Source organism: Tasmannia lanceolata, unplaced genomic scaffold, assembly GCF_043159265.1.
Source record: "Tasmannia lanceolata isolate RefF3 unplaced genomic scaffold, GAP_Taslan_0.1 ptg000037l, whole genome shotgun sequence".
In the NCBI taxonomy this organism is placed as follows: Eukaryota; Viridiplantae; Streptophyta; class Magnoliopsida; order Canellales; family Winteraceae; genus Tasmannia; species Tasmannia lanceolata.
In genome coordinates, this window is record NW_027518714.1 from 16,140,018 (window position 1) to 16,165,943 (window position 25,926).

General features: G+C 38.7%; 1 protein-coding gene across 1 annotated transcript; it reads left to right on the plus strand.

The window, feature by feature from the left end:
• Positions 1–990: 990 nt before the first annotated feature.
• Positions 991–25,449, plus strand: LOC143860378 (trimethylguanosine synthase (DUF707)). The gene is made up of 15 exons (XM_077370969.1): positions 991–1,114; positions 2,765–2,941; positions 3,114–3,225; positions 3,319–3,444; positions 8,426–8,530; positions 9,291–9,374; positions 9,464–9,579; positions 9,813–9,914; positions 10,026–10,139; positions 10,264–10,320; positions 10,872–10,938; positions 11,066–11,119; positions 13,319–13,393; positions 16,324–16,359; positions 25,102–25,449. The coding sequence occupies exons 2-15, from the start codon at positions 2,922–2,924 to the stop codon at positions 25,192–25,194; spliced, it is 1,161 nt and encodes a 386-aa protein (XP_077227084.1). The 5' UTR covers positions 991–1,114; positions 2,765–2,921; the 3' UTR covers positions 25,195–25,449.
• Positions 25,450–25,926: the final 477 nt, after the last annotated feature.

Consider the following 25,926-nt stretch of genomic DNA (forward strand, 5'->3'; position numbering starts at 1 on the left):
TTACACGTGGCCTCTTTTTCTTTACTTTAGCCATTTTAGCATCTTCTTCCCTTTTGATATAAAATTAAAAAAACAGACGGAAGCAGGGTATTTGTTCTCGAACGAAAATGGAAAAAAATCGTGGCCTGATCGAGGGAGACGTTGTCTGTTTAGAGTCGTCAGAAACAACCCAACAATACATTCCTCGGTTCAGTATAACGGGAAAGAGGATATATCGGTGTTTAGAGAAACAGAGACGAGAGAGGGAAGCTTAAGAAAGGAAACATCGTAATATTGGAAGCTAAGATTTCACGCCTATTTTTTCTCCCGATTCCGAGAATCAAAGGGGTGAGTATCAAAATGCACCCAATATTCCAATGTTTTTTCCGCAGGGAATCTAGCAATGTTTCCCATTCCTTTAGAAGACAAAACCAAATGCTGGAATCCCTACAATAGGTATTAGATACCGATACCAATATCCGATTTTGGCGATCCAAACGCACCCATAATCTGATACATATCGCATTCGGAGGACAAAATCTAAACCACTCATTTCCTGGCTCATTGATCAGATGATCAAAAGTATCTTCCAAGGACATTCCAGAATTGCACAGAGAGATTCATCAACGGTCCACATTCAACGGGTAAAATCATGCCATCTGATGATTAGGATTGTCCGAACGGCATGATAACCGGACCATCCATGTATGGGTAATGGATAAACCATCTGAATTTCATGCAGGATCTGATTGATCTCAACCGTCCATCTGAAATTTCCTAATCGGCTTTTGATCAATTACATTAAATGGCCGAAAATAATACAAAGTTCTTAGATCTTTTGATTACCATGATTTTAAACCATCGGATATCGATCTTTAAGGCCGGCTGATCTCTCATAAGTGGGGCCCGGTGAAAGTAACGTGAGTACTTCATCGTACTGCAATGAGGTGGCGACATGCTACCAACGTGAAAGGGTATTTTTGTTATTTTGTCTCTATACAGGGGTCATTTGTTTTACATTCCATATGAAATACTTTTCAAGCTTCCGTTCGCCTAACATTGAACCGTAATCCCTCGCATTTCGAAGAAGGAGACTTGTTGTCGTCGATCTTCGAGAAAACAATTGAAAAATCTCGTAACTCCTCAAACCCTAATCTCTTTAAATTCCATAAATCGGCAATAATTTCTCTATTTTCGTTTTGAAATCCCTCTTTTGATTTTAGTATCCGTTAAACATCTCGCTTCCATTTCCGATTTGAAGATCGCTAATCTGTGGATTATAGACTATGTTTTCATCTACTAATTGAATTTATAGGGTTTTAACTGTTCCATTTTTGAATATCTATCGTTTTTGTGATTTGATGATGATGTATAATTTGTTTTATTCCATACTTTCGATTTTTCTCTTTATAGAGTATGTTTCAATCTTCTAATTGAATTTCTAGGGTTTTTTTTTTTTTCTGTTCTATTTATCTCGTTTTATTCCTTTTTTGAATTTCTGTCGTTTTTTGTGATTCGATGATGTATAATCTATTTAATTCCATACTTTTAATTTTTCTCCCCTTTTGTAACATAGTGAGAAATTTATTGAATGCTCTTATGTGTCTGTGTCCCAAAATTGCTGACTATTAGATGAAATTTCTTTTGGATCATTTAATCTAGTTATATGCATATTATTGAAATGATTAGGGTTTTGATTAGTTTCTGTTTAAATTAAGCTCGAGAGGGATTGTTGTCTCTCAATTTATAGATTCTGTGTGGAATTGATATGGAGTTTGATGTGATAGAAAATGGTTTTGGGACTGGAGGTTTTCGAAACCCTCATTAGCATGCTTCATTTACCACCAAGTCACATAAAAAAGAAACATCTTCTTTGGTGTCGGCTATTTGAGTTTGTGTGTTTGAGACAGCCCCTTCCACTTTATTTCCTCTTCTACAACTTTCGAGCATGATGGTTTATTTTTATTATCTTTGTGTAGAGTGATGAGTTCTTTGCTTCTACTGTCTTTCTTCTTTTGTGTAATCTCTGAATGACATTTTTTTTAATGACATAGGGTATCTTCACTGCAATTTTAGGAATCTCAGAATGACATTTATTATGAATTTTTCACAAAACATTCCAATAGATGAATATGTAGAGCAATTTGTGGTGTGGAGGTTAAAATCCCCTTTTAGACATTTCATTCTGTAGCTAAATAATTGCGTGACAATTTCTTCCTTTTCTGGTTGACATATACTAAAGAAACCTCGTTTTTCATTTTGTAATGGACTTCTTTTCTGCCTGGTTCTTAAAAGCAGGTGTATCTTTTCTTTTCTTTCGTTTTTTGAAATATAAAGCAGGTGTTTTGTTGAGCATGTAACTGATAGTGGATTTATTGTTAAATGCCTACGGCCTACCTCATCAAGTTTATTATATTGCCTTTCTGTATGTTTTGGTATCATGAGGATTTTCTACATCTTAGTGATGATTGTTTTAGATTTAGGAATTTAAGCTTGATTTGTAGCTACATTCGTTCAAAATTTCTGCAATGATTGCCAAATAAGTATTCAACTTCTTCCAGGGTGATTTCCAATTGTTTCTTTTCCCGAATCTCCATCTGTGCTTATATTTGACCCTCATTATTGTATTTTTCTGATTAATATTACCGTGTTTGGCATACTAGAAACATCTGCCTGAATTCCTCTTTAGTCTTGTTTGTGGCCTATACCATCAAATTATGTTTGAACTTCGCCAGAACAATTTGGAGTTTAATATTAAGGACATCACTCTCCATGATCATCTCAGGACTGGCACTCCAGAGGATCCTTGACCTACTTTGGGAAGATCATTACTCATTATTGAGGAATGTTGAAGTTGCTCGAAAATTTAATCAAGGGTTTAAAATAACATTTTATTGCTTGATCCACTGGTGTGAATTTTGAGTCTAAGAGGCTATAGCAAGATGGGGACCATCCATCGCAGGTTAGTAACTCACATGCTTTGTGCTGTCATTGCCACTACAGATTTCACGGCATTTGTTCTGCTCTACCAAACGTAATTTATTTGATCTGCTTTGTCTCATATTCTATCATTGTCATATGGCTGGTGAGGCTACTTCTGTGTATTTTTTTGAAAATTTTCCTTTTATTTACAGTGGAGTTATGAAAAAATCCAGTGACAGAACAAGACTCTTTCTTACAACTAGTTTGGGAATCGTCTTTGGATTCTTTGTTGGGATTTCATTTCCAAATGTTTCTGTCACTAAGGTATAGATATGCAATCTTTCTTTGTGTGCTTCCCATGTCTCTAGTTAATCTCACTTTTTGCTAATACACAAGTTAAAATGTTAATTTTTGCAGTTTAACTTACATCCCAAGATCCTGTCTTCTATTGATCTGGCAATCCTTGATGACCATAGTTCTGGAAGAAATACCCAAACCAAAAGCAAATCTTCTGAAACTGCCCAATCGGGTGATAGTTCAAGGGTACTCTCTTTTTGGCCATTTCAAATTTTACTCAGTTAAATTGTTCTCATTTTGCATGTGGGTATCAGTGATATACTACCTAAATGATCGATATGAGCATAAGTTGGTCTTGAGCTGTGGTATGATGTGTGAAATTTTCTTTCTCAGGAATTTGTTGATAGACTTTCTACCCTATTAGCATTTATAATGATTTATTAGATAGTCATTAAGTTGAAACAACTGCCCAATCTGTTATTCCCCTTTCCCCCTTTTGTTAAGAATGTTGGTGACCACACCTTTTTGTGGAAAGTAGATGTTTGAACTCATGTTGTACAATTCTAGGGGTAGAGTAGCCATTTTACATGTACTATACTTGTACCTAAAGGGCAGCGTTTTTACTGATTTATTCGGTATTCATTACGCTGAAACAACTGCCCAATCTGTTATTCCCCTTTCCCCATTTTGTTAATTATGTTGATGACCGCACCTTCTTGTGGAAAGTAGAAGTTTTTAACTCATGTAGACAAACCCAACTAGTGTCAGGATTAGACTTAGTCAATTTGAGCCAGATAGATCCTTTCACCTTCTTCATGAAAATTTTCTAAAGGATTCATTAGCCGACCCCAACTAGTTTGGGACAAAGGCTTAGTTGAGTTGAGTTGAATTATTTGTTCAATAAGGGGTGGGGATTTATTTAAGTAAATTGATGATGTTATTGAGGAAGTTGGTGAAGATAAAGTCGTGAAGGACTGAAGGTTATCATGGCTAGCTATTCAAGCTATGTTTATGTAGGGAAGAAGTTCATGAAGAAAGGAAAAATGATATCGATTCAAGCGATCATGGCTATTCAAGATATGGTTATATTGGAGAAGAGTGTTACCAAGTTTAGAAATGCTTGAGAAGGCAAAGAAAAACCACCAAATTTATTTATGGGCACCCATGGGTTCTTAACTTGATGGCAAACAGTACAGAGGACTGTTAGCTTTGTGGCTTCATCATCTAGCTATAACATGCTTTGCCTCAACATTTCTCACTCTACGAAGCTTATAAAGCAAAACCCAAGCACTAATAATAACATTATTTTCATCTGATGCATTCCTATTAGTGCTTATGCTAAAAAGGTTGAGGGTATAAAAACACATTATTTGGTGTTATATGATCCTATGTTTTTGCTACACGTTGCTTTCTATGTTGAAACTACGATGCCCTTAGGTAGTGTGTTGAACGAGGTATATTCTTGGGAGAGACCCGTGATGGGCTATATATATGAGACTGAATTCAACAAAAGGAGAAGATTTCATATAACTGTGGAAGTGACAAAAGAAAACACAAACCTATTTGACTATAACTAGATGAATGATGTACTCTGCAACTACATTCTTTACATGCAGTCGGTTATTACCTGAATCCCCCATCTCCAATATGAAGATAACTTTACTAATGTGTAAGGAACGAAAGATGGGTTATATCAATGCATGGAAATGGATGCTCAGAAAAGATAGTTGAGAGCGCATCAATGGTGATGTTTAGCCTAACCCTATGATGAAGCAAGGGAAGATTTTTGATGAGGACCATCCAAGATGCCATGGAGGTTCAAGTAGTTAAGAAGATGAGGCCGTCATTAATGTTGCATCAGTCTGCCAAATGTTCTAAAAAATAAACGCCCCATTCGCCTTCTGAATTCAGTAGATAGAAGAAAGATATCTATTAGATAGATAAGGAGTAGGTGGGTGAGTGAGTCCTCACTGACCTGCTTTTTTAAATATGCCCTGCACATGTATTATGAAAATTTTAAGTGGAGAGAGTCTTTAAGTCGTTAGAGGGTATTTTAGTCCAAAGGTGTTTGGTTTTTGTTTAGGGTTTTAGAACTTTCGAGTCCTCGTTCTTTTCTTACATATATGTAGTCTTAGGACATGTTTTAGGGCATGTTTGAATCTATTGAAAACAAAATTATGGAAAACATTTCCAAGAAAGTTTTTTATGGGTTTTCTTTCTTCTGGATTTTTATTTTCTACACTTTGTTCACACAGCCCAGTTTTTGGAATTTTTAGGTCTGTTGTTTGGATCTGCATTGTCTTCTTCTATAGCCCAATTCTGCATCTACTGCTTCCAGCAAAACAACAGGAAAAAGCCTGTGGAGAGAGAGAGAGAGAGAGAGAGAGAGAGAGAGAGAGAGAGAGAGATCTGGAAGCAATCATCAAACCACCAAGGTTTTGCCAGAAAACTTTTTACAGGAAAATCCTCTATCCTTATCCTTATCTTCCTCTTCTTTCATCTCTCTCTCTCTCTGATTTCTTCATGGAAAAGAGAAGAGTTCCGAAACTGCAACCAAACCCCTTTCGGCAAGCGGGCTCAATCTCAAAAGCATGGACTTCGCTCCCTTTTTTGCCAGGAACATAGCCCTAGACAACAAAGAACACACAACCAAGCTCTTCCCCAAAACCCCTCACGAAGAAAATACCCTAAACAGAGACACAAGCTAGAAGAGAAAGAGGAAAAACTAGATGAAGAAGAAAACCCCCTACCATTAAACCACTCCTCGGACTCTCCGTCTACCAAATCGACAAGAGAGAGAGAGAGAGAGAGAGAGAGAGAGAGAGAGAGGTGACATTGGTGAAGGGCTTTGCAGCATGGTGAAAAAGGGAGAAAGGAAACAAATCGTCAAAACGTAGCGTAACCCAAAAAATGGGAATTGTAGAATTCTTGGAAAATAAAATACCTAGTGCGTGCAAGACGGTTTTCTTCTTTCCCTGGTTTTTAGGGAAAGTTCAATGCCAGAATTTTAAAATTCATGATTAAATAGCTCACCAAACCTTGGATTTATTATATTCCATAGAAAGCTTTGTCTAAGCAATTAAAATCGTGCATCCAAACATGCCCTTAGAAGTTTTTTCTTTCTTTCGTGTGGATGTGATGTCTACTCCTTGCCAAGGTGTGATGCCTTGATCTTCCCTAAGGGGCAATGGCTAGGAACCCCTTGGTGCGATGTCTTGGGTTTTGGTTGGTGAGATTCCAACCTTGCTATCGTTTTTGGCGTGTGATGCTTCAACCTAAGTGAGATTCCTAAGAATTCTAGATAGATATTCGGTATTTTTCGTATCTTTCTCCCATTGCTTATTTTCCTATTTTCCTACTCAACGAGATCTAAAACCCTACCCGTAACAAACCCTCCACATCCAAAAATACTTCCCAAAACCCTGTGAACACTTTTCATACCCAGATCTAGCCTGCAGTCACCCAGATCCAGACCAGACCAGACCTTAGAAAAACCATATAATATCTCTATTATTGATGCTTACAGGCCCCAAACACTTCTTATATATTTACAGTCACTTCCCTCATTCTTCCTAATCTTTACAGATCTATCTAGAACATTTTCAAAAAAAAAAAAAAGTTTCTATAAATTTTTGGTACAGAATTTTATTACTGCAAGTCTGCAACAATACATAAACCTGCAACTTTTATTTCCAACCCCAAATTTCACCAAAAGCCTCCATTCGGCCTAGCCAATTATTCTCCTCATGGTTTTAAATTTCGATTCCGGCCTCAGCCAAAAACGAAATTTCTGGAAATTTCAGTTTCGGTGAAAATCTTATAATTTCGGCCGAAATTTATAAATTTCGGTTTCGGTTTTAAATTTCGGCCCTGATTCTCCTTTACCAGAAATTTCAGAGCTGTTTTTACAGGTTGAAATATACATTTGAAATTTTCTGCAGTTTCAACACTTCATTAAACCTCTGCCTACTACCTGTTGCTATTGCCCATACAAGTGGTGGTTTCTGTTTTAAATTTCGGCCCTGGCTGAAATTTAAAACCGTAATTCTCCTTTACCAGAAATTGCAGAGCTGTTTTTACAGGTTGAAATGTACATTTGAAATTTTCTGCAGTTTCAACACTTCATTAAACCTCTGCCTACTACATGTTGCTATTGCCCATACAAGTGGCCTTCCAACCTAAAACATTAGTCATAAACCCAGTTAACATCTACTACCCAGAGTCATCTCATATCTGTTACAACACCCTTAAAACCCAGATATGTCAAGGTCTGTTACCAACTGTTAAGACAATCTACTCCAGAGCTTGCAACAATCCTAAGACCATATTACAACCTATGCGAACCTATTCACTTATCCCCTTTGATGTAGACTTGAGCCTAGATCTTAGAGAGCCTGTAATTCTAGCTACATATCCAGAGTCTCCCTTCCATAGATCCGTTTTGGTTCAAATTGGTATCATAGTCTATTTTAAATCTTATTAGATTTGAGGCCTGGTGTTGTGCCCAAATCATTACCCATGAACAGTTTTTCCAGAGGCTTAGAACCTTTGGTTTTCTATAAAAAAAATCCCTCCCATAATTGGCCCTGTGTCAATTTTGGTTGTCAAATGACAATTGAGACGAGGAAGTAGTTTTTTCGAAGTCTGTTTAGTTGTTATGTTACTTAATTTTATAACTTCATGGCTTAAAAGATTTATGCAAAGGGGTGGCGGATAGACCTTTGAGCTGTTAATGGGGTGGTGGATAGGCTTGCTAGGGAAGGGGCTCGTAGGGAGGCTTTTGAGCTGTTTGATTATCTTCCCCCTTGTCTTCTCTCTTGGCTTCTTTGTTTTCTTGTTTAGGTTCCTTTTATATTCCTCTTCTGTCTTACTTGTATTTGAGCTTCTCGGTCCTTTTTTAATGAAGTTATTTACCATTAAAAAAAGGATTTATGCAAAGGAAATGTCAAAAGAATGAAATTACCTATTTATTCTCTTTTCTCGCTGGAATGTTATGACCCATAGAAGTAGGGTACCTCCATTTGCCCCTGTGATAAATGATTATCGTCGTGCTTTTGTGTTGACTGCCCAAGGATAAAGCAAAATTACATGAGCAGTTTCATATTTATTTTCTTTCTCAGTTGGTGGAATTCATGCAACTTGTAGTTGGTTTGAAGCACACTTATCATGTGCGCACATAATTTCATCAGTAATGTTAACTTGATTGTGTCTTGTTAATTTGATCTAGATATACGTTGGAACAAATCCTCGTGGTGCAGAGCTATTGCCTCCTGGAATTGTTGTGTCAGAAACGGATTTCTATTTGCGTAGATTATGGGGTGATCCAAATGAGGTAATTCTTATTGTTATTGTTGGAGAAAAGTGTATTTTTTTTCTTTATACAATTTTGTACATTTCATTTGTGCAATATGATCTCTGGTCGAACTTCTATATGTGCTTTCATGTGTGTGCGCGCCCCACTCTCAACAAAGGGACACAATCTTGTGCAATGGGGGTGTTATGTAGTTCAGCCAAAATTAGTGGAGTAGAGATCTATGTCACAAATATCTCAAAACTATCGCTTTTTTATCGCGACATTAAGATAAAACGACAAAATCCCGAAACAATACCGAGATTTTAAAAATATAGCGATATTTTCATTTTTATCAGAAAATATCGCGATAATTCACAATATTATCCCGATATTTTTATTTTTTCTGAAAATTTATATATTTATATAATTTTAAATATTTTTTTTCATCTTTTTTGTTCGATATAAACCCGAAAAAAAAAAAATTTAATGTATCCCAGAGATTTTCCCTTGCCAAGAAATTCCCGAGAATGATATTTGTGACATAGGTAGAGATCAGATAATTATAGTTGTGAGGGTTGCATATGTTGTGCATTTGGAACACACATAATATTTTCATCCATGCTTCACGTTGTTTTTGATTTTTTTCTGAAAATTGGTACTGATTTTCCAATAATTCATTGGTTATTTTGATTTTTTTCTGAAAATTGGTACTGATTTTCCAATAATTCATTGGTTATTTTGATTTTTTTCTGAAAATTGGTACTGATTTTCCAATAATTCATTGGTTATAAACATGCAGGATTTGACAAATCGACCAAAGTACCTAGTGACTTTCACGGTTGGGTTTGATCAAAGGAAGAATATTGATACAGCGGTTAAAAAGGTTATTTGAACGTCTTCTGTTACTGGCTTTCCTTTTATTGTTACTTTCCCAAAGATACTGAGGATTGTATTTCCTGCATTTCCTGATAGTTTTCTGAAGACTTCACCATTTTGCTTTTCCACTATGATGGCCGTGCAAGTGAATGGGATCAATTTGAATGGTCAAAGCGTGCAATACACATCAGTGTGAAAAAACAAACAAAATGGTAAGGATTTTATAAGGTTCTTCCCTCTTTTGGTCCCTTTATCACTTGCATCTTCTAGTTATACCAGATTTACAATAGGAAAAAGTAATTAAGCTTTCCGTATTTTAAGCCTTCTATAGAAGAATCTTGGTTCTATCCTCCATCTTTGTTAGGTTTGTTAAAATAGTTCATCTTGCATTGAATAACCTTGTGCAGTTGGGGCTTACTTGCCATATCTTTGTAAACTATAATAGGTGGTATGCAAAGCGATTTTTGCACCCAGATGTAGTAGCAGCTTATGATTACATATTTATTTGGGATGAAGATCTTGGAGTTGAACACTTCAACGCAGAGAAGTAGGTTTTTTTTTTCTTTTGGGTAATATCGAATTGGTTAAGCTTGCCGACGAAGTTTACTCCTGTAGCATCTTGACTTATTCATTGTATTGAGTTTAATTTTCATACCAGGTACCTTCAGTTGGTAATGAAACATGGGTTAGAGATCTCACAACCAGGTTTAGAGCCTAATAAAGGGCTGACATGGCAGATGACTAAAAGGAGAGGTGACAGTGAAGTCCACAAGTAGGATTACTAAAAAGCATTTACTTTCTAAACTTTTGCTTCATTTTCTTATAAATATTGGTATTGCCACTCTATTTTATGTCATGTACTACAAGGTTTTTGTCAATGTTTTGACTGTGCTCAGGGAAACGGTAGAGAAACCTGGTTGGTGTAGTGATCCACATTTGCCGCCATGTGCTGCGTATGTTCTCTCTCTTGTGTGTGTATTATATGATGCGTTGTGTGTTGTTCATGAGTATCTCTCCAAGGAAAAAATACGTTTGGGAAAAGTTTAGGTGGGGTCCAGTGGTTTGATGACCAAACCATTCACCTGTTAGCTATGCCTACAATGGATGGGCCACATATTGGAAATCTCTTGCATTGGAAAGTCCTAACCCTTCAATTGTGGAGGTTTTTTTCCGGATGCCCACAAGTTGAAGGGTTAGAATCATCAGTGGGGAAGACTTTTGTATCATGGCCTATCTATGGTGGGGTCCAACAAATGAATGGTTTAGATAATTGAAGTGGTCCCAATTATATTTCTGTGTGCCATTATTTTTCTTTGGAGAAATAGGGCCACTCCGTATAATTTTTGTTTATGTATGTATATATACACTTGTATGGTTTGCTGCATTATCCGTACTTACAGAGAGGTATAATATCCAAGGTATTCCAGTGAATGCTGAACAGTGAATCCAAAATAACTTTTTTGTTTTTTCTTGCTCATTTCTCTTTCTTTTTTGTCTGACTCAGTTTTGTGGAAATCATGGCGCCCGTCTTCTCTCGGAATGCTTGGCGCTGTGTATGGCATATGATTCAGGTACCTTTGAAGTTCTATAGAACATACAGCTCCTATCATTTCAGATTAATGTCTCCCATTTTGGAATTTTCTAAAGCGAATGTTTTCACGGATATTAACTGAAAAGTTCTGGATTTTATGGCTTTAGAATGATTTGATACATGGATGGGGATTGGACTTTGCACTAAGAAGATGTGTAGAGGTCAGCTGATTTTAATTGTCTTATTATTTCTTTTCCTCTGTTTAACACTTGTCTATATTTCTATGTATATGTTCTCAGGATACCAACTATGTTTTGGCTGAAATTTTCTTATCGTATTTCCTCATCTAATGTGGGGAGCTGCATGTCCCCATCTCTCTACCACTTTGAAAAGATGGATGAAACATGTAGGCCAATTATACTCTCTGGTTCACAGCCCAAACCAGCAAGTTGGATGAGTTTGATTAATGATAAAAAAGATTGATTTAATTCTGTCAATCCTTCCTTTAACTTGACACTTTCCTAACTGATTATTAATTGCTGTTACAATTCCTAAAAATGTATGAAAATCCAATCAAAGAAATGTAAAATAAAGACAGGAGTGCCCTTATCAACACAAGAGAGTGGGAATATGAAGAACTATACACAACCCACCCCCCCACACTATATGTGTGTCCACGCTCACTTGCTCCTCAACCCCACCTCCCCCCCCCCCCCCCCCCCCCACCCCCCGCTTTTGCCGCCGCCGCCGCCACCACCACCACAACCCCCGCTCCACACTGTGTGTGTGTGTGTGTGTGTATAATTGTATGTGTGTGTCACAGAGATATGGCGTGGGGTACTCGATGTTAACGCCTTGTTTTTTGGCTAATGAATCTTTAATCCAGTACATGTGGCTAATGTATCTAAATCTAGCCTTTCATTTGTTGATACCCATCGTGGTTGGGCCGTAGACCAAAAATCAAATCTGTTGGGTGATCCTACAATCCAATCACATGACTTTTATCCATTGAATATCTACAGTTGGTGAACGTTTTTTAACTGTCTATTTGCAGTTTTCCCCAAATATAATGGTTATGACCGGTTCTTGATGTGGTTTTTGGCCTATTGGTCATCCATGATGGAACTTATTTGGTGAATGATTTGGATCACATAAATATGTGGCACATGTACCAGTTTAAGGACCCTAACACTGAAAAGAAAAAGAAAAGTGGCCACCTGATGTGTGTGTGTGTGTGTGTGTGTGATGTGTGTTTACAGGAATTTTGCACTTTCTTGTTTCAATATTGGCACTAATAAACTACACTGATTGGCTGTTGATAGCACTTAGGAAATTGTAATAGCCAATGCGAAAAGTGTGAAATAAAGAGAGGGTGCCAATATTAAAACAAAGGAGCCTAGCACTTAGGAAATTGTAACAGCCAATGCTAAAAGTATGAAATAAAGAGGTTGCCAATATTAAAACAAGGGATCCTATATCATCTGCCTGGATTAAAGGTGGAGAGACATTTGCGCCAGCGCAGATAGATTACAGAAATTGGTCCAAGTGTGGATGCCAGGGTTCCTTATGCTCAATTTTGATGGTTCCAGCTTGGGGAATCCTGGTTCTGCTGGAGTGGGGGGGAGTCCTTAGGAATGATTTGGGAGAGGTGCTTTGGGCCTATGCAGGGCCAATTGGGCATATGCTTCAGAGGCGGATGTTCGTGCAGTCTATCAAGGTTTAGAGTTGATCAAGAAAAATAACATCAATCAGATTGTGGTGGAAGGTGATTCATCCAATGTCATCAGATGGCTCATTGGAACTCCACACCCACCTTGGAGATTTGATATGCTCTTTGACGAAATGTTTGATTGGATGAAAAATATCGAGGTGGTGTTCAACCATGTCAAGAGATCTGCCAATCAAATGACGGATAATTTGACTTGAGTTGGAGTTAATAAGGAATCACTAGCCCATTTTTATTCTCTTCCGCTGTGACTTTGTATCTTTTTGTTCATTTTTTCTATGTTGTATATTCTTGTATCTTGACCTCCTCGGTCTTTTTTTTTCTAATTCCATTGGCTACCATTTTAAAAAAAAAATCTGCCTGGATTACCATCTTAGGGTACTCCTGGCTGGTATCTCAACTGCTGTACTGTACATGTGGCACACGTGCACGACTTGGCCACAAACCATGGACTAGCCTTGGTCCCAAAATCTCCCCATTGAAATGATGGCGTGTCTGAAGACCTGCTAGCATGTGAACCTTTGACTGTTTTTGTTTAACCATCCATTTGTAGGCCATTGGTATGATGGCTAACCTTGTTTTTGATGTTCGGGTGCTCCTGGCTGTGATTTGGCCTTGCTTCCATATTGAAGAGCAACATTTTTTCATTTGGTTTCACTCCTTAAATGTTGTGTTGTCTTTGTTGTCTGCACAGCCTGCACATGAAAAGATTGGTGTGGTGGACTCGCAATGGATCATTCATCAAGTGATCCCTTCTCTTGGGAATCAGGTATGACATCATCCACAATAAAATTGCAACACTTACTCCCAAAACTGTTATCTAACATGGACACTCTTATATATATATATATATATATATATATGAGGAAAAGGATTGTGAGCTTGAGCGCTGGATCCTTATGGTGCGCTTGAGCTCTCAAACCCATGTGGCCCACATTGTTAGGATGATCCAAAGCATTCATTTGAAAGGCCCTTACATAGATAGGGTGTGTACAAAAAATCAGCTCCATAGGATCATCCTAACCCATCCATTTGTGGAGGTCAAAATGGACAGACCACAAATCTGCCAATTTTTGCCCTCCACTTTTGGAGGGGTTAGGATGATTCAATGGAGCTGATTTTTGGTACACACCCTATCTATGATAGTGCCTTGCAAATGAATGGTTTGGATCCTCACAGAAATTGTGGGACCCATGTGATTGGTGCACTCAAGCGCACCATTTCATTACAGCGCTCCAGCGCACCAACACTTACCTCTATATATATATATATATATATATATATATATATATATATATATATATATATATATATATATATTCACACCTTTATTTTGCACTCCTCATTGTCTTAGACTTTTTCTACTGGCTGTCGAAAGCTTTTTGGCAGTTGTAACAGCCTTTTACAGCTCATCTGGAAAGTGTAAAATGAAAATGGTGGGACTATTAACGTAAGGGGTATTGATTTCCACATTACAATGTTTTGATAGCGGGACTACTCACTCTGTTTTACACTTTTTTGATTGGATGTTGATAGCGTCTTGTTACATGTACAAGTGCAGCTCAGGTTATTATCTTGAAAAAATATTTTGTACACAACTAATGGGAAAAAAATTAATATGTGAGTTGATTTTTTCATCATTTGAAACGACATCAACTTAATTACTAAATTGCCATTATTTTTAATGGCAGAAATGCCCTTAAAAAACTAGCCTTCTTTTCTCCCCTTCTCTCCTCCCTCTCCTAACCAAAAGTCCTAACCTTCTTCTTTATGTTACTTGGATTCTTCTTAATGGGCAAAGTACCCGTGTCAGATGAGTGTTGTATTCCAGTACTTTCAGGATTCTCTGCGACACTTCTAAATCTATTTTTTTACCACAACTTTACAATTACCACTTGTTTTGAGTCATATCCATCCTAATAGTGATTTTTTTACATAGAAATAAAACATTGTATTTACTTAACCTTTTAATTTTTAATATATTATTTGTTATAATTATATTATTATATAAGGAAATTAAAAAAAACTTGATAATTGATTAAAATATTTTGGGGAATCAATTTTTTTAAAGGATTTTGGGGAATCTATGAATCTTTCTTTTTGAGGTTTGCCGAATCCTACACTTGATACCGTGTTGAATTCTGACACTTATACCCATACTGAAGCAACATTGCTTCTTCCCTACATCTCCCTTCTTGTTGGCCGGGTCTGACTAGGCCAGAGCCAAAAGGGTCCCAGATGTGTAATCCGAGCATCTGGTCATGCTCGGCCTGCGATTAGTGCTTGAAAGCCGATTAGACATTGCCACAACTAGTGCTAGACCGTTCGCACAAGCCAGCGGCACCAAATCTCTGGCCGACTGACGTCTGGCACCAAATCAACAGTTAAGCCGGTGGCAAAATGTAGGTGAAACCAAGGAAGCAGGATTCGTTCCTGGAGGTGGGGATTTGCGATTCCCCGGAACGCGAATCCGATTCGGGATTCAATTCAAATCCCCCAAAATTGGGAATCGGGGTTCGGATTCGTTGGAACCTTGATTCCCAATTTTGGGAACCCCGATTCCCACTTTATAGGAACCCCGATTCCCAGGCGATTCCCTGCGAATCCCCAGCGAATCACAACTCCCGGCGATTCCCCGACGAATCTCTGGCAAACCCACGATTCCCGCTTCCAACCATCCCCGGAGCCTTCGATTCCCCCTTTCGAATCTCGAATCGAATCCTGCTTTCAATTCCCGCCCTGGCAACCTTGGGTGAAACCCTATTACTTTTGTGTTACTTCGTTTGATGCTTTTAAATTGTGTTGTTGGCCACCTAATATTTCGAAAATCAGCCTAGAGTCAGCCGCACAAGCCAGATGATGTTGACCCATGCCCTGCCATTAGATGGAGGGAGAGGGTGAGAGAGGTCCAGTTAGGGTTTTGATTAAGAGAGAGGACGTCAAGTCTTTTTTTCCTTTTCAATCTAGGGACATATTATCATTTAGTTAAATGATAGTTTTTGTTAAGATGATAATGTGAGCTGCACTTGTAACAATTTAGAAGCTCTCTCTCTCTCTCTCTCTCTCTCTCTCTCTCTCTCTCTCTCTCTCTCTCTCTCACACACACACACACACACATACATATGTGTGTGCGTGCGCGTGGCGCACGCATACAAACATAGGCAATGCTAAGGAGAAACCTTAATGTATCGTGTGTTGTTTCTTGGCATTATCTGCGTACTACTCTTATAGTCCCAATGTGTATCTGTTAATCAATATAGATTTCTCCATGTATATTACTTCTTTTATGAACTAATGCTTAATCAAAAGTATATTTCCCAACAAACATATTGCTGGGTGTGGACATATCAATACATCTGGCATTCTTTCTAACGTTATCTGTGTGCTCCTCTTATAGTTCCAATGCGTATCTGTTAATCAATATAGATTTCTCCATGCATCTTTCTTTTTTGAAGTAATGTTTTTTTAAAAGTATAACACCCAATATAACATCTGGTTGTATGGACATATCATGTCTGACAACAGCACTTGTGTGCCTAAGTTACATGGCTCAGTCATTTGATATTGGATTTCCATGTTCAATAATCTAATTAATCTGTCTTTCCCTTTCTGTCTGTGTCTTCAGTATGTATGATTGCATCTGCGAGTATTAACTGTACTTTTTTGCTTCTCATGACTCGACACTTCTCAAATTTGCAGGGAGAGTCCGAGCAGGGGAAAGCACCTTGGGAAGGGGTATGTTTCCTAAGCACTTTTTCGCGGATCATTTTTTTTGTCACAAATGTCTAAGATAGACTTTCTGTGATGTTGCATTAACTCACGTGACATCCTAGGAAAGTGAGAATCCTTACACCGGCAAGCACATGATATACTTGTAGGGGTTCATGGTCCGCAGGCTCCACACCCTTCTCGCCAAATAGGGGGAGGGGGTTAATGGTCTACACCCTCCTCACCGAATAGGTGGAGTGTGGCATGCTCCACTGCATCACCTTGTATTTACCAGACAGGTCATAGCTTTGTTGCCAAGCAAAGTTAACGGTCATTTACCTCTCTTGAAAATCATTAGTTTTTTCAAATTCATCTCTCTGTTACTGTGGTTATTATTATTATTATTAGGGAATTGCTAGCGTCCATCGCAAAAGGCATTTCGCGGCTGGTCTGTCGCAAGTCAGACCAGCCACCTCGTGAATGAAGACAACAGCTTTTGTCTCCATTCATGAGGTGGCTGGTCTGAATTGTGACAGACCAGCCGCGAAAAGCCTTTTGCGATGGGCCTTAGCAAATCCCTTATTATTATTATTGAATGGTACTGTGGTTTTTATTATTGTCATTTTGAAATATAGTGAAATAATATAGGGGACTGATATCTGCACAACCATGTTCTGATAATGTGATGAATCACCTTGTTTTGCACATTTTTAACCAGCTGTCAAAAACTATTACAATTACTGAAGAGCTCTCTGCAGCCGATTAGAGAAGTGTAAAACAACTGAGTCTTCCCATTATCAAAACATGGTCGTGCAGATATCAGTCCCCATAATTTGATTATTATTATTATTATTGAATGGTACTGTGGTTTTTATTATTGTCATTTTGAAATATAGTGAAATAATATAGGGGACTGATATCTGCACAACCATGTTCTGATAATGTGATGAATCACCTTGTTTTGCACATATTTAACCAGCTGTCAAAAACTATTACAATTAGTGAAGAGCTCTCTGCAGCCAATTAGAGAAGTGTAAACCAAGTGAGTCTTCCCATTATCAAAACATGGTCGTGCAGATATCAGTCCCCATAATTTGTGAACAAGTATTGAAAGTGCTAAGGTCGAATTAACCCCATGGGAGAGACCAAAGGAGGGGTTATCTTCTTTGCTAAGATCAATTATTTGTAAAATACTAGTGTACACCTTCAACATTCCCTGAGTACATTGAGGTAGATCTCTTTGCCAATGCAGGCTCGTTAGAGGAGTCCCTTCCCCCATTAAATTTCTGTCATAATTCTCCTTCGAAGATGTAAATTCTGGTGACAACAGCCCACCACTATCATTCAAAAAAAAAAAAAAAAAAGACCCACCACTCAGCCTCATTACAGTCTAGTAGCAATTGGGCCTGAGGATGCTTTAATTATCTCCCCAAAGTGTTTCCTAAAAGCTCCCCCAACTCCAGCCAGTCTTGAATTACCTAAAGAGCTTCAATCAGAGTTAAATACGATGAAGTTTGATGGAGGTTGAATCCATCTTGCCGTGATTACATATTGATGCCAGAGTAAAACTATGTTTCCAAAGAAAATGTCCCAGTGTAAGTCTAGGGGTGCTAATCAGTAGGGGTGGAGTATTGTTTCCTTTATTTTTTATTTTAGGATACCATTAGGTAGTGATGTTTATTTTATTTGCTTGGGGTTATTTAGGAGCATAGGGTATTTTTGGTTAGGGATCGTGGGAATGTTAGGGGATAGTCAGAAGGCTGCTTTGAATTGCTGTTCATGAAGAACGTCTGCTAGGTTTTTTTCTCTTTGGTTTTGGCTGCTTGTTTCATTATCAGATTCTTTCAATAAGGGCTCTTTTGTTTTTTCTAGATTGTTATTATAGCCATTTGTGTTTTTTGCATCAAGTTCTGATATCAAAGCAAGGTGGCAAGCGGTGGAAATCTCAACCGGCGACAAAGAAATGAGATGTTGGTAGATCTGAGCCAACAAGTGGCTGCCCTATGGCAACAACTTCATGATATGCCTAGGGGGTAACTTGGTGATGTGCCTATGCCACAGGTGAAACCTGTCCAACCCAAGGTTTTAAATTTTGGTTTCGGTACCCATTTCGGACCCCACCGAAATTTCGGGCCGACATTACCGAAATTTCGGCCGAAATTTGGAATTTCGTGAAAATTTCAAATTTCGGTTTTGGTCCCCACCGATATCCGAAATTTCGGGTTTCGGTCGAAATTTAAAACCATGGTCCAACCCATACCAATGATCAGTCGAAAGGTGATGTAGGTTATTTTTTGAGGGAAGATCTGGAGATCATCAATATGTACGTTCAATGCTAGATTTGGAGGAAGAGAATCCCCTCCATGATGGAAGGGAAGAGAAGAATCTTAGAGCTTGATTCTTGGGTCATGGCAACTTTTGTCAAGCACGTCAAGTTTTTGAGGAAAGAGCTCAACAAAGACAACCTTCTTAATACTGACGATGGCCTCAAGATTTTGAAAGGGTAGGTTGGACAAATCTGTCCAACCCATTTACCAATGATCAGTCGGAAGGTGATGTAGGTGAAGATTTTTGAGGGAAAATCTGAAAGACCATCAATTTGTACGTTCAATGCTAGATTTGGAATTGGAGGAAGAGAATCTCCTCCACAATGGAACGGGAGAACAAAATCTTAGAGCTTGATTCTTCGGTCGTGGCAACTTCTGTCAAGCACACCAAGTGTTCGAGGAAAAAGCTCAACAAAGAAAGCCTTCTTAATACTGACGGTGGTCTCAAGATTTTGAGAGGGGTAGGTTGGACATCCAAGTGAGATGGCGTAACAACTTCAAGATATGCCTGGGGAGTAACTTGGTGATGGACCTATGCTAGGTGAAACCTGTCCAACCTATTCCAATGATCAATCGGAAGGTGATGTAGCTAAAGTGTTTTGGAGGGAAAATCTGGAAGATTTCAATGCTAGATTTGGAGGAAGAGAATCCCTTCCATAATGGAGGGGGAGAAAAGAATCTTAGAACTCGATTCTTAGGTCGTGGCAACTTCAGTCAAGCACGTCAAGTGTTTGAGCCTCTAATACTGATGGCGGCCTCGAAGATTTTGAGAAGGGTAGGTTGGACGTCCAAGTGACATGGACAATTGAGATTTCTTGTTTATTTTAGTGTTGCATGGACTTTACCCTTCCAACAACCCTTTTCTTTAAAACCATAGCCATTTTCTGCCCTTTTCCTTATCAACTTCTTGCATCATATGGCGTCTGAAAGCTTCCGCTACCGTTCATCACTGCTGGAAAGGCAAAATATTATCTTTGTGAAAGCCAAGTTTTTTTTTTTTTAACGGTTCGTGAAAGCCAAGTTAAAAGTGGATGCTGTGATTTGATGGCAAAGACCAGATTCTAGTAAAATTGTGTGCGCTTATTGGTATTTGGTAAGCCTTGCATCCACACATGGGGGCTTATGAAGGTAAATCTTAAAGAGCTCTTCTTGCCTAGTCATGCAAAAAAGGTGTGTGCCTTGCCTATTAATCACAAACAGAGCTTCTTTGAATATATTAATTGCCATGCCAGAAAGAGATGTCTGTTGAGAAGTATACGAGTTCTAGAATTTTGCATTGCGTAATGGGCTTAACTGAATCGGAGCAAATCACTTCTTTGAAGTCTTTTTCAGGTTTGAAGGTACAAATTAGACAACACTTGGTAATCACTCGTGTTTGGAATGTTAGGGGATAGTCCGAATGATGTTTTGAGTTGCTACTCACGAAGAGTCTCTAGTAGGGTTTTTTCTCTTTGCTTTTAGCTGCTTGTTTCATCATCAGATTCTTTCAACAAAGGCTCCCTTCTTCTTGCTGGATTGTTTTTATTTCCATCTCTGTTCTGCATTACTTTTGCTCTACTTATTCTCCAAGCTATCAATCTCCAATCCCATTGCATCGCCTCCCAAACACCACAAAACTCTTTCCTTGACCACCACCCGCTTAATGATGGATAACTTAATATCCAAAGATGACAAAACGGTTGAGTTGTGCACTACTTTTGAATATTCTCTCTTTTTTTCCCCCATTTCCAATGCCCCGTAAGATGGCAAATAGGAATATTTTCCAAAGGATCTCTCCTTTGTCTCCAAATACGACTTTTGGCCTTCCTTTAAAGAGCGTCATCATCAAATCCTAAAGCTGCCACTCTGATGCAAACCCAAGGGTTCACGGATTATTCCGGATAACTTTCAGGAGCTTGATGGGCCAGGCCTTCAAGGAAAGCATCCCTATCAATTTAAAGATCAGATTGAGCATCCATGAATCAATCAAACATATTAGGGTTTCCACTTAAAATTTTGGTTTTAAGATAACTCATTAATGAACATGGTTTTAAGATAACTCATTAATGAACATAATTCTTTCAAACGTGACTTGCAATAATGATTCATATAAAACGATACCAGCTATATAAATATGGGCACCATTCAAAAAAAAAAGCTATATAAATATGGGCAGCAAGGTCTATGAGTTCTGAATACAATCTGAAAATATAGAGTAATAATACCAGGGCCTCACCTTTCTAAGGGAAAATAATGTCAAGAACTTGGTGCAAAGGTGGCTGGCCAGGGGGCGTCAGTTGTCAAAATAGGGTCCAAGAATGTAAGAAATTGAAGGGGTTCAGATCTCACTCAGGAGATACGTGCATCAGCCTTAAATCCCGTGCGTAGACGGTCCAAGATGCGTGGTGGAGAAGCCGAGAAGTCTGATTAGTCCAAGCGAGCAGCAACCATCACCGATAGATTGAGCCGAGGAGAAATAAGGTGGAAATATGATGTGTAGCAAGATCACTGATTTGGCATATAAACGACAGCCAAAATGGTGTATGGATGTTAATAGATCTGTGATACAGGTCCCCAGGGAGCAAGGTAATCTGCAAGAAGAAAAGGTGCAAAAAGATACAAGGAAAGAGTGAAGAAAGGGGTAGAGGAGCTATAACCAGCAAGGTTATCAGTCCGATGAAAGAAAAAGAGAAAGGTGGGACTCAAAGAAGCAAACGAGAGGATAGGGGTGGTTGTCGGCTGTGAGCGACAGTTACTGCTGGCCGACGGTCCCTCTGGACAGCAAAAGTTGCAGAAAAAAAGAAAACACGGTAGGGAAGGGAGGAAAGAAGGAAAGGGGAGAAGAAAAGAGGGAAAGGAGGAGAAGAAGAGGGAAAAGATGAGGATGGTGGCTGGTACAGTTGTGGTCTGGAATTCCAGCCACACGACAGTGATAAGGGAAAAACTGAGGCGTAGGGATAGAGGAGAGAAGGGAAATGGAGAAGAAAAGAAAGGGAGAAGGAGAAGGAGATGAGGGAAGGGGAAGAAAGAGAAGGAAAAGAAGTGATAGAGGACGAAAAGGTGAGGAAGAGTGTTGTGCAGATGTCTTGTATTCTAGCATTATACAGGACCCTGACAGACTAGTGTGGGCGGCGCACACACGAATTGAGCTAAAGGGTGTTTCGGTAAATTTCTCCGAGTAGTGGCGTTGATATATATATATAAATCACATGTTAGGGTTGCGGGATTAGGTTTACTTTGTGTTTCTTGGCCAAGAAGAAGAGAGTTCGTAACCCTAGACCGAACTTGTGAAAATCGTCCCCCCATGGACGTACGCAGTGCCGAAACACGTAAAATCTTGTGTGATTGCGTTCTTTGCATTTTTTTTCTAGACGTTTTTTGCTGCACAGCGTGTTCGATCCGTGTTGAGAAGATATTTTTCTGTTTTTAGAGGGGGGAAGAAGAAAGAAGGAAATGAGTGTTATGTGCAGAAGAGGCTAGTTGTTGGTTTGGGTGTTGCTGTTTTGCATAAGTAGGAGTTTCCAAAGATCTCATGGATGTCTTTGGGTATTTGCTGTTTAGGGTTGGCTTAGTAGTTGTTTAAGGAGTCTACAAAGATATCTTTCGGATATACATAGTATAGTTGTGTGAAACTACCAGTTACTCCAAAAGCTTAAGCTGTTGGAGAAGGCATTATTTATTCTTTTATACTTTGACACTCCCCCTCACATGTGGCCAAGGTTTTAAATCGTTTTGTTTTTGGGCCGAAATTTCGGCCGAAATCATGTTAAAATATGATTATGATTTCATTTTTATTTTTAATTTCGACCGAAATTTCGGCGATTTCAGTGGAAATTTTGGCTATTTCAGTGAATATTTCATAAATTTAGGTGGGAATTATAACATTTCGGTGGATTTTTTTAAAATTTTGGTGGAAATTTAGTAAAAAGGGCTAAAAACAAAATTTGAACCGAAGTTTCGGTGACATTTTGGCGAAATTTTGGAATTTCGGCGAAATTGTGAAATTTCGCTGAAATTTTGTAAAGAAACGACTTAATGTAAATTTCATTTCGGTCGCGGCCGAAACCAAAATATTTCCGCCGAAACGAAACGTTTTGGCCGAAATTTAAAACCATGCGTGTGGTGCATCCTTCTTTGGGTTCGCCTACATGTGGCACATGTGGCCCTACTTTTGGGTTGATATCAAGGAGGTTTGAACTCAGGACATTTGCTCTGATACCATGTGAAACCTTAGAAGCAGGAATCTTCCCTCGGGGTGCCGCTCCCACCTCGGAACTTCGATTCGGTGCTCCATAGGAAGGAGCTTTCAGGGAGCGCGACCCCAAAGAGACGGCAACCGCTCCCATGACCCTCACAGCTTGCTTCTATTTCTCCATAAGTCCCACCATCACCGACTTCCTCACATCAAACTCCTCCAACTCTTTAAAGTACTTCATTGGAGCAAGCACAAAGGATTGTGCATCTTCAGAAGGCACAAAGAATGAGCACACATAAATGAAGATGGTTAGAAGTTAGTGCTCTTTGTTGTACTTAAATTTTGAAAAGATACATATGAAAATTGTTAGAAACTATTATTTTTTGATGTACTTGAATTTTGAAAGATATATAAAGAAAATATTGCATACATGCTCTCATGACGCTCCCAAACTTAGACTCTCCTAGACCCACGCTTCCGCGCCCCTGCTCTCGCCTCCGCCCCTGTCCCCACACCCGCTTTGTGCTTCTAAGTGTGTAACTACTAGTTACTCCAAAAGCTTAAGCTGTTTGAGAAGGCGTTATTTATTCTTTTATACTTTAACAAGTTGTTTGGTGATTTGGTTATTGTAGGAGAATGCAAATTTAGTGAAGGATGAATAAAAGTGAATAGCGTGAATGTAATGGGAATTTTTTTGAAGTGCAACAAACAATTTCACAAGGGTTTCCCTTAGATGTGGGACCAGTCTTGGTATATTGTATTCTTCTCCTTGTAGTTGTTATAGTTCTTATCACGGGGAAAGCTCTATCTTGCTTAGGGGGTTTTCCTCCCTTTTTTGGCAAAGGGAGATTTCTCCCCCTTGCAGCTGCTATGTTTGGGGGGAGCTCAGAGAGAGAGGGAGGGAGGGAGGGAGTCTTAAAGTTCTTCTCCTTGTAGTTCCTATAATTCTTATCACGGGGAAAGCTCTACCTTTCTTAGGGGGTTTTCCTCCCTTTTGTGGCAAAGGGAGATTTCTCCCCTTTGTAGCTGCTGCTGCTGTGTGTTAATCTCAAAGTTCTCTCCTTGTGGCTATCACATATATACTTTGGGGAGGTTAAGTGATGAGTGGTTGGGCCCGACACAATCAATCCACCAATAGGATATAAGCCTCACTTAGGTGGACCCTAGGTGATGTGGACAAGTCTCACATCTAGGCTCCCAAAATAGAAACAAACTCAAAATAGGTGTGTTAAAAAATAGAAACTAGCTTAAGTACTCAAAATAGAAACTAGCCTAAAATGGAAACTAGCCCAAAATAGCATGTACTCCTCAGGGCTGGATCACATCACACTCTGTTAACTTACCAACTTCTCCAAAAGCTTAAGCTGTTGGAGAAAGGCGTTATTTATCTTTTATACTTTAACACTCCCCCGCACGTGTGGCCCACTTGGCAAACACGTGGCACACGAGGTCCCACTTTGGGCCGACCATCGCATGTGGATTTTTGCTATCTGGGAGGTTTGAACTCTAGACCTTTGGCTCTGATACCATGTTAACTTACCAACTTCTCCAAAAGCTTAAGCTGTTGGAGAAAGGTGTTATTTATCTTTTATACTTTAACACACTCTAATGCAGAGATATATGAAACTGCTTGCCCAAATCAAATGAGCAGAGTTCCAACTCATTATCAGATTGCTTCCTCCCTGCATAATTTACATCTATGTGCAACTCAAAACTTTTTCTTTAATATTTCTGGAAGTTTAGTTTATCTTTTACCATCTTCCGAAAAAATGCATCTACCTATGGTGGTACTGAGTTTCCCCCACACAATGCTGCAAGGAGGGAAAACAAGACCTTACAAAGAGTCGCTGGAACTATCTTCTTGTTTAAAGGAACTTGAATGTTTGAAAAGCAGAGTTCTACTGCTAGGTTACTGTTCGTGCATGTCTGTTTTGGATCCAAGGCATTTTTCATTGAAGCATTGACAAAAACATCAAGGAGAGCTCTGGAATTTACGACCATGAGGGTGTGCACCCAAATTATTTTATCGGTTTCATTATGTGACACATATGCTATCCAACAACCTAACACAACTAAAACAGTCAAAATTCTTCCCACTCCCTCTTCTCTATGGAATTAACCTATAATACTATGCTCTCACTTGAGTCACTAACCTATACAGCCTTCAGAATGCATTGCAAGAACATGTATACAGATCATATGTTTTATAATTTCAGAAAATTGAAATTGAAGGTTGATACTCTTTCCTTTGCTGCTAATATGACACAGGTGAGAGAAAGATGCAAAAATGAATGGAAGCTGTTCCAGGATCGCCTTGCAGAAGCTGATCGAGCATACTTTGCAGGAATCGGGAAGGGATGACTTGCTTCCTTCTCTGTAATTTGTTTCTTCTTTTTTTAAATTCTTGTGCCATTTTTTTTTTTCATTTTTAAATAGGGTTAGAGAATTCAGAAATCGAGTCTTGTTATTTTCCAATTCTTTTTAGTGGAAATTTCTTCCTTCAAATTAGAGATGTGGGCCCACATTTTCTTCAGTTGTTGAGCCTCAATTTTACTCTCCTGTCTATAAGCAATACATGAATCATATGCCATTTAATCATCTGGTTTTGTTATTATAGTCTGATCATCTTCTTCCCCAAAGCATATATAATCAGTTCTATTTGTGGTGTGTTGTTTGTTGGTTTCTACTTTATTGTGATTGGTCCACTCCTAAATGGATCGGGCGGGTCCCGTATCAATTTATGGTACCCTCGCGGCTTCCACTAATTGGAGCAGCTGGAGTATAGAATCCAAGCTCTGAAAACAAGTGAAACTATATGGTGTATCTACGGACAAAAATTATTCGGATATATTTGATCTGAACAGGAGATTCACGTAACCATGATGTAGAGAATGCTAAAAGGACCACTTCTTTTCTAGAAGTCTCATCCTAAAAACCTTGATCAATGAGTTATATAGCATGTACTGGGCAATCAAAATGGCAAAGGAACTACTGAAAATATTGAAAAAGTACAGGGAAACATGCAATAAGAAAAAACTTAGGATTTGTCTTGATTGATGAATAAACCACTTCTTGCACAACTCGATGAACTCT

Coding starts and splice junctions, on each gene's coding strand:
- LOC143860378 (XM_077370969.1), top strand. CDS start 2,922: ATGGGGACCATCCATCGCAG. Junction 8,531..9,290: donor TATGGGGTGATCCAAATGAG/GTAATTCTTATT, acceptor ATAAACATGCAG/GATTTGACAAATCGACCAAA. Junction 9,375..9,463: donor TTGATACAGCGGTTAAAAAG/GTTATTTGAACG, acceptor ATTTCCTGATAG/TTTTCTGAAGACTTCACCAT.